At 44.8% G+C, this 9,339-nt stretch overlaps 1 protein-coding gene across 1 annotated transcript in view; it reads right to left on the reverse strand.

Annotated features, from left to right (window-relative positions):
- The window catches only part of zfyve26 (zinc finger, FYVE domain containing 26), a 66,296-nt gene extending 58,409 nt beyond the window's left edge, over nucleotides 1-7,887 (reverse strand). The window contains exons 1-3 of the mRNA XM_056295783.1: nucleotides 7,758-7,887; nucleotides 6,205-6,492; nucleotides 5,742-5,817 (exon numbers count right to left, since the gene is read on the reverse strand). Coding sequence (XP_056151758.1) covers nucleotides 5,742-5,817; nucleotides 6,205-6,395 — 267 coding nt within the window. The 5' untranslated portion in view covers nucleotides 6,396-6,492; nucleotides 7,758-7,887. The remainder of the gene's footprint in view (nucleotides 1-5,741; nucleotides 5,818-6,204; nucleotides 6,493-7,757) is intronic.
- Nucleotides 7,888-9,339: the final 1,452 nt, after the last annotated feature.

Consider the following 9,339-nt stretch of genomic DNA (forward strand, 5'->3'; position numbering starts at 1 on the left):
ATTTTGTAGCCTAAAAATGCTCCAAAATTATCCAGAATTTGAGTTATACACAGTAAATACAGTTATATACAGTAACAGTTCATCTGCATACAGAGAAATCTGCTGCTTCATATTTCTCCGGTGTATACCCTGCAGGTGTGTTGATGGCTAAAGATTTAATGACTAGTGCAAACAACAAAGGTGAAAGCAGACAGCCTTAACAGGTTCCACGAGATAGTGGGAAGTACGCTGAGTGCAAAGACACGCGCTCAAAAGTTCACTCTCCGGATGGAGACACAGAGTTTTTTGTTATTGCTGCTGGCGTGTTACCAGGTGATATGCTAGCACCATTTCTTTTTATTCTGTGTCTCGATTATGTACAAAGAACCTCCATCGACACAATCAAGGAGCTTGGCCTTACAGTTTTTCTTTTATTTGTTCGTAGAATGTTTCTGCGGTGTCAGGGGTATCGAAGTAGTGTTTGTTACCATCAGCGGTGATGCAGAAACGAGCTGGGCGGTGTAGGGCGAAAGCGATTCCAGCTTTGTGGATTTTAGCCTTAATATATATATATATATATATATATATATATATATATATATATATATATATATATATATACACCACCGTTCAAAAGTTTGGGATCACCCAAACAATTTCGTGTTTTCCATGAAAAGTCACACTTATTCACCACCATATGTTGTGAAATGAATAGAAAATAGAGTCAAGACATTGACAAGGTTAGAAATAATGATTTGTGTTTGAAATAAGATTTTTTTTACATCAAACTTTGCTTTCGTCAAAGAATCCTCCATTTGCAGCAATTACAGCATTGCAGACCTTTGGCATTCTAGCTGTTAATTTGTTGAGGTAATCTGGAGAAATTGCACCCCACGCTTCCAGAAGCAGCTCCCACAAGTTGGATTGGTTGGATGGGCACTTCTTTGAGCAGATTGAGTTTCTGGAGCATCACATTTGTGGGGTCAATTAAACGCTCAAAATGGCCAGAAAAAGAGAACTTTCATCTGAAACTCGACAGTCTATTCTTGTTCTTAGAAATGAAGGCTATTCCATGCGAGAAATTGCTAAGAAATTGAAGATTTCCTACACCGGTGTGTACTACTCCCTTCAGAGGACAGCACAAACAGGCTCCAACAGGTACTATTTAATGAAGATGCCAGTTGGGGACCTGTGAGGCGTCTGTTTCTCAAACTAGAGACTCTAATGTACTTATCTTCTTGCTCAGTTGTGCAACGCGGCCTCCCACTTCTTTTTCTACTCTGGTTAGAGCCTGTTTGTGCTGTCCTCTGAAGGGAGTAGTACACACCGGTGTAGGAAATCTTCAATTTCTTAGCAATTTCTCGCATGGAATAGCCTTCATTTCTAAGAACAAGAATAGACTGTCGAGTTTCAGATGAAAGTTCTCTTTTTCTGGCCATTTTGAGCGTTTAATTGACCCCACAAATGTGATGCTCCAGAAACTCAATCTGCTCAAAGAAGTGCCCATCCAACCAATCTAACTTGTGGGAGCTGCTTCTGGAAGCGTGGGGTGCAATTTCTCCAGATTACCTCAACAAATTAACAGCTAGAATGCCAAAGGTCTGCAATGCTGTAATTGCTGCAAATGGAGGATTCTTTGACGAAAGCAAAGTTTGATGTAAAAAAAATCTTATTTCAAATACAAATCATTATTTCTAACCTTGTCAATGTCTTGACTCTATTTTCTATTCATTTCACAACATATGGTGGTGAATAAGTGTGACTTTTCATGGAAAACACGAAATTGTTTGGGTGATCCCAAACTTTTGAACGGTAGTGTATATATAATTTATTTCGGATTTTTCCCTTTTTTCTCCCAATTTAGTGGTCAATCGATCCCTATTTTAGTTCAAACTCCACCCTCGTACTGCATGCGTTCGCCAACTGCATCTCTCCGGCCGGCAGTCTCAAAGGAGACGCCTCGCTACTTTCGTGACAAGGCGAATCCAGGCCGAACCACTGCTTTTTCCGACACACACAGCGACGCATTCATGTGACGAACGCAAGCCGACTCCGCCCCCCTCCCGAAGACAGCGCTGCCAATGATTGCTGCTTCATGGAGTCTGGCCATAGTCGGATCTGACGAGACCGAGGCGCGAACCCCGGTCCCCAGTGGGCATAGCCTTGATATCTTTGAACGCCACCCGCTGCTTGGCCAAGTTTGCACTCATGTCAGGGAATAACAGGATCCTGTTACTGTTGACCTGTATGTCCTCTTTGTGCATACTGGTCCAACAATGCACACGCTCCTTTTCCTGAAAGTGGTGGATCTTACGATGATGGCCCAGGAATGTTCGCCTTGGTTAGGCTTTGGAGCTGGTGTTCTGTGTGCTCTGTCCAATTCCGGTGGTTTCAGGAAAATCTCACCTTCAATTTTTTTTTTAGATGAGCTATGAGACAAATTCTGATAGTGAACTTCAGTCAATCCCCTCTGGTAAGCCAATGATTCTTAGATTCTGTCATCTGGATTGGTTTTCAAGGTCTTCTGCTTTGACTGCCAATGCTGCGTTAGCCTTTTCAAGCTCATCCAGTCTCAGTGTTCAGCTAGCTCATCACTGTGGTTGGTAAGTGTACTTTCCATAGTCATTATCTTTTGATTGTGTGAGTCCAATGTGGCACTGATGGAGTCCAGAGATGTCCGTATAGGTGAAAGGGAGGTTTCCAAATATGTAGAGAGGTATGTTTTGAGTTCCGCAGCCAGGCTCTCAGTTTTTCTTAAACTCTTTCACTAGGTTAGCAATGGTTAGTGGATCAGCCATCTTAGCCTCAGAAGCTGCGTGAGTTGCAGCTCAGTCTGCGTTTGCTTGTCACAGTTGTCTCGACATTGCTGGCCGACTTATTTGGAAACTAAGAACAGTTATTGTCTAATTTATGCAATTAAATGAGGTAAATATATGAATGGTGCGAACAGAATTATGGAAAATGCAGGCGCTATCCCTCAGTGCGGCTGTCTCCTACATTGCCCAACCGGAAGTCGTATCCACAGAAAGTTTTTAAGCCCATTGGCAAGCACTTTTGAAAAATGTTGTAGTCTGTGCAAAACAAAGCCACTGGTCTCCAGTTCTTACGCAAAGCCAAATCTCCTTTTTTGGGTAAAAGTGAAAGAATTGCATGCCGACAGAATCCCGGTAACAGGCCTGTCTAAGAATACTCCTGCAGCACCTCCCACAGGTCAGCTCCCAAACACTTCCAGAAGTGCTTACAAAAAGTCTGCAGGCAGTCCATCCAGTCCAGGGGTTCGACCAGAAGCCATCTGAAACCACAGCAGCAATGAGCTCCTCCAGGGAGATGTTGGCATTCAGGATGGCTCTGTCCTCTGAGCTCAACTGAGGAAGCCCCTGCACCAGCTCGTCTGCACACTCTCTGTTACAGTCCTCCATCCTGAAGAGGGCACTGTAGAACTCTACAGCATATTATCTCATCTCAACCAGGTCTGTCATCACCGTACCATCAGGGAGGCAGAGACAGACCATTTGTTTGGTCTGAGAGATGGAATTCTCCAGGTTAAAGAAGAAGGAGGTGGGAGCCTCCATGTCTCTAATACTGGCAAACCTTGACCTGACCAAAGCCCCTTTAACAATTTCATGTAAAAATGAACCTAATTCCCGTTTCTTTTGTTGAAGCCTGTGACTATCTGTGCTGTTGTGAGTGAACAGACTGTTTTCCAAATCCCTGATTTATTTTTCTAAATCCTGAATGACTCTTTTGACTCTCACTGTGGAATGACTGTATACTGTTGACAGAAAATAGTACCTTGCCTACTTCCCACCACTGACTCAGGGACTCAAAGTCACTCTTCCTTTTTCTTCAGTTTCCCCAGAATGTCTCAAATTTCTGACAGAAATCTCTATCCTGAGGCAGCTTAACATTAAAATGCAAGTATGAGCTGCATTTAGTGGTTGGTGAGATGTTTTTTCATCTAACAAATCAACACCAACTACTTTCTGCAAAGTCAACATGCTTTTAATACATTTTCTTGTGTCTGGAAAATACTCGAGATACTTTCACAGATTTTCTAAAAGTTTAATCTAAGGAACCATTCATTTCCTCTACCATGTACAGATCTCCACTGTGTGACTGTGTGTCTGTAACAGAGATACAGTCAGTGTCATACTCTATTTCCTCCACTTTACCCTCACCAGCAGCACTCCTCCATGCCACACAACTCTCCCTCTCTCAACTTTGCATCTCCAGCCTGACTTTGGTCAGGTTCAACTGTTGGCCCTTTCCCGCTGCTTTCTCCTACTGCCGGTGCTTCCTCTGGTCCTTTACTTTCTTCTGCTGTGACACTAAGGACAGCCAAGCTGTTATCAATTACATTCTCACTGCCTGAATAAGCTCGCTGTTCCCCTGCCTGATTGTCTGTCTGCCCTCTGAATCCCTCTCTTGCCTCAGGCTCAGTCGGCGGGGTGCTGCCCCCCTACCCCCACAGAGCAGGGGCAAAGCACTGGTGTTAGTGCGCTCCTTGGCTGGCCCAGCCCAAGGCTCGGAGCACCCCTCAGCTGGCCTGTGAGGAAAAGCAATCCACTTGTGCCTCACATCTCCACACTCAAAGCATTTCATGCTGACTGTGCTGGCGTACACCATGTAATGTCCCTGCCGATGTTTCAGTCTGAAGAAAACCTCAAGTGTCTGTGATGGACAATTTAGAAACATGAACACCTGTCTCCAGAGGGACTGGACATGTTTTAGCTTATCACTCTTTCAGCCTAACCCCACAGTCCTAAACTGGTCGCCAGCTTCCCAAAGCACTGCAGCTCCCGCTCCCAACACCTCATTGGCAATGAACGGGGGAACACCAGAGATGGCAACCCGGGTGGAGGGCATGACGAGCGGGGAAACCTGCAGATAGACGTGATTCAGAGAGACACCGCTCGCTATTAACTCAGCCACAAAACACTCCTCTTCTGGAAAACAGTCACAACTCTGTTCATCCTGGAGGCATAGGACAGGTTGGCATGTCCCACACAGTCTCCCACAGCCAGGAGAACCGCCTCTACCGGAACAGATGGATTGGGCTGAACCCACACTCTGTGTCAGATAGAGAGGGAAAACATCTCCGAGGACACCATCACTGTCACACCAAAAAAGAAACTACAGCAAACAAACACACAGACTACAGTAAATGTAGCCCACAACCAATCTGAAAATCTGAAACCATCAACCCTAAAGACAAAAAAAACCTACAATAAAATGGACAAATAAATCAAACTTATTAACAGCTCTCACCAAAAACATTCACCCAGTGACTCCCAGCATGTACAGAGAGAGAGAGAGAGAGAGGGAGGGAGAGAAAAGGTGGACTAGAATTGTACAGCCTAGCCTATTGCACGCAACATTTCTGTAGGTTACTGATAACTTACTCGGAGCACTGCTTTGTCACTTTTGAACTGCCCGCCCGAACCCACGGTATATTCTAGTAAGCTTACCGGAACCGCCCAACCCACTCATCACTATGGTACAGTATTCAAGAGTCACGAGATCAAACAATGTCATCTAGTGGCCTTATCTGAAATGCAGTGCCTCATCCAACAAAAATTGCATTGTATAAGTCTCTTTGGAATATAACTTGCAGGATCAGCCAGACGAGTAAAAAAAAAAACAGTGACTTATTATAGTCTGGGAATATGGTAGGTGTGTGATACACTTTTTGGAGAAAAATGAGTAAATCTCACGATCATAGACAATAATTACTATAACAATTTAACCCTAGAAAATTGTACCTTCTCTTCTGTCCACTTCTCCAAGACTTGAACCCAAAGCCAAGCCAGTTTGTGCGGACTGCCTACAGACTCCCATCTGTAAAATATCAATCATTCACAAATACACACACACACACGCACACACACGAGGCAGAGAGAGAGAGAGAGAGAGAGAGAGAGAGGTTTAAACAGCTGCAATGTCAATGGATTACGTTGGCTTCTCAATTTCTTTCAGAAAGCGCCACAAATGGGTTTAGTGGAAAGATGAGAAATCAGGGCCTCCCCAAAAACAACGTTAACAAAACATTTACGTTCCCATGCCATACTTTTTTTCCCCCACAATGACATTTTACAGTATACGATGTTCTCATTGCAACACAGGTGGCCAGACAACCATGGTGGGCTGCGTTAAGAGTTGCTGTAACACAAGAGAGAGGAGAGCCTGTTGCCTTGCCACACTAGCCAACACAGCTGCATTACTGACCGTAGTATGTAAGGTTGGGAGACGATGGCTTTGACTATGTCCCGTAAACTCTCCGAGAGTGCCCCGGTTGAGCTGGCCAGCTGCGGCACGCAGGCACTTGCCAGCTCCCACTCTCCATGCTGCAGACACCGTCTGAAGTATCCGAACAGATCCCGCAGGGAAGTCTCAGCCTCGCAACCGAAGGGATGCATGGTCCCTCTAGCGGGCCGCTCATCGACCCCACTGCTCACAGCAGAAGGTGCACCTCTACCACTTGACAACCCGGGAGCACCCTTGCGTGTTCGTCGCCTGGAAGAGAAACGTTGCACAGTGTGATCTCGCTTGTGACCTAGTCCAGTGGTTCTCAACCTTTTTGGGGTGCTGGACCCCCTGCGTATTTTTGATCTACCCTGAGGACCCCTCCACCTGATCTTGGGGGAGGGGGGTTACAATTTGATAGAAACAGTAGAAACTGCATTTTAAATTGCATTATAGCATTTATTCACTCTTTGGGGCAAAAATAAGAGCTTTCAGTTGTAACTTTATATGTAACAAAACAGAATTCTTACGCAGTAACTTTCAGATATATGTAACAAAACAGAATATGTATTCAGTAACTTTCAGATATATGTAACAAAACAGAATATGTATTCAGTAACTTTCAGATATATGTAACAAAACAGAATTCTTATGCAGTAACTTTCAGATATATGCGACAACACAGAATATGTATTCAGTAACTTTCAGATATATGTAACAAAACAGAATTCTTATGCAGTAACTTTCAGATATATGCGACAACACAGAATATGTATTCAGTAACTTTCAGATATATGTAACAACACAGAATATGTATTCAGTAACTTTCAGATATATGTAACAAAACAGAATTCTTATGCAGTAACTTTCAGATAGATGTAACAAAACAGAATATGTATTCAGTAACTTTCAGATATATGTAACAAAACAGAATATGTATTCAGTAACTTTCAGATATATGTAACAAAACAGAATATGTATTCAGTAACTTTTAACAATGCAAACGGGAGCGAGATCTCTTATTAAAATACACTAAATTACACTTGTGAAACAGATGTAATTAGAGAAAAAAGTCCTGTTACCCTTTATAGTTTAGGTAGATAAAGGTCTCGGTCACATTTGAGTAAAATAATCCTATTTCTACAAATGTCATAGGATCTTTTTTTTTAAAGATATTTTATTTTCACGGACCCCTTGCAATGACACCACGGACCATTAGGGGGTCCGCGGACCCCCGGTTGAGGACCACTGGGTTAAAGCAACAGAGCACGCCGCGTACGTAGCCGCAGCTGGGGGGCACGGCTCAAAACTACTTTCCGGCGCCGCTTCGCCGTTAGAGAAAAGCCAAACTCGCTCTCTTGATATCCTGTCACACTTCACCCCTCTTACCTCCCCCCTCTCTCTTTCAAGACGCTTGCCGTCAATACTTAGCATAGCCCCGTCGGCTAAAGGCTAGCTTGAAGCTAAGCGCCGTCACAGCTCGTTTGCACGCGCAAAAGCTTACGCCGCACAAATTATGGAACAGGGTCGCTTACTCGTTTCCATGTGCGCCACCTCCCCACAACTGGACCTACGCAGACGGACACGTCTCCCCCTCTCCCCTCTTCTCCCGTCCTCCCTCCCTCTCTTTCCTCTCTCCCTCGCTGGGTCTGTAGATGTTGTGCTCAGCGGTTGTGAGCACGTTAAGGACAGTCACGTGACGTAATCAGCTGATCAGCAGGCGGAAGAGGGGAAAGGGGAGGGCGGAAGAGGGGAAAGGGGAGGGCGGAAGAGGGGAAAGGGGAGGGCGGAAGAGGGGAAGTGGGGGGGGGCGGAAGAGGGGAAGTGGGGAGGGCGGAAGAGGGGAAAGGGGAGGGGGGAAGAGGGGAAGCAGGGAGGGCGGAAGAGGGGAAGTGGGGAGGGCGGAAGAGGGGAAAGGGGAGGGCGGAAGAGGGGAAGTGGGGAGGGCGGAAGAGGGGAAAGGGGAGGGCGGAAGAGGGGGAAGAGGGGAGGGCGGGCCGGAGCGGGTGGGTTTTCTGGGGGGGGAGGGGCAGTGGCGCCCCCAGAAATTTTTCATAGGGGGGGGGGGCCAAATGGGGCCACTGAAAGTCTTGGGGTGGCACACCAAAACCAAAAGCCATGACTGAATCTCGGGAATTCTATGCTGCTGTTGTAGTGTACTGTATAGGCTAGTGGAAAACTGTCAATATGAGAGTTCAGAAAAATATACATTATTGATTTAAATGAACAGCACCTAATGTAAAATATCAGATAGAAGCACGTTATACATAATCAGAAGAATATTCTGCATATGCGCCTCGTGGCTGGGGGGGCCAGGGATAGTATCAGGGTGGCCAGGGCCACCCCTGGCCACCCCTTGGGGGCGCCACTGGGGAGGGGGTATATCATTTTAGAGTTTCACCTCTCTTTCTTTTGGTTGCCACAAATTCAGTTTTCGCGGGTTTACGTATCCATCGTTAGACATCAGTAGTGTGAATACGCCCATTTCACGCCGCGGCCATCTTGGATTGGAAAAAAAAACAAGTGGTGGGAATTTAGCCACGCCCCCTTCTTACTCAATCGGAAATCAGTGCAGCCGGGGCCAGCAGCAGCAAACGTGGTTTGGACTACCAACCTCGAGCACCTACCGTCATTTACCACAATATGAAAACTAAGCTGGATCTTTTCTTCTTCGAGTACTTTCTGCCTCTCCTGTGCCAGTGAGGAGAGACACACACACAGGGCTGTATTCAAAGAAGCTCTTTAATCACAATTAAATAAAAAATAAGATACATTTCATTTTTATACTGTACATTCAATATTTATACATTAGATTGTCCCATCTACAATATTTTCATTCTTTGTCCTTTAACTTTAACAAAACTGTTGGTTCATTTTAAACTAAAATATGTTCGGTCAATTGTCATTCTGTTGTAGCAATAAACTGGAACTCGCTACCAACTCAGATCATCAATTGTTTACTTAACTAAGATAGTGATTGCTCATCTCAAGGTGTGGGCTAAAAAATGGGACTGTACTGAAATGAAGTTCAATATGTTTCAATCTATCTAAGGTTTGTGTGCACTATTTTCTTGTCAGCTGAATTTAACAAAGGTTTAAAACACTGGTCCCTGAAAA

The sequence above is a fragment of the Lampris incognitus genome, chromosome 16 (assembly GCF_029633865.1).
Source record: "Lampris incognitus isolate fLamInc1 chromosome 16, fLamInc1.hap2, whole genome shotgun sequence".
Lineage (NCBI taxonomy): Eukaryota > Metazoa > Chordata > Actinopteri > Lampriformes > Lampridae > Lampris > Lampris incognitus.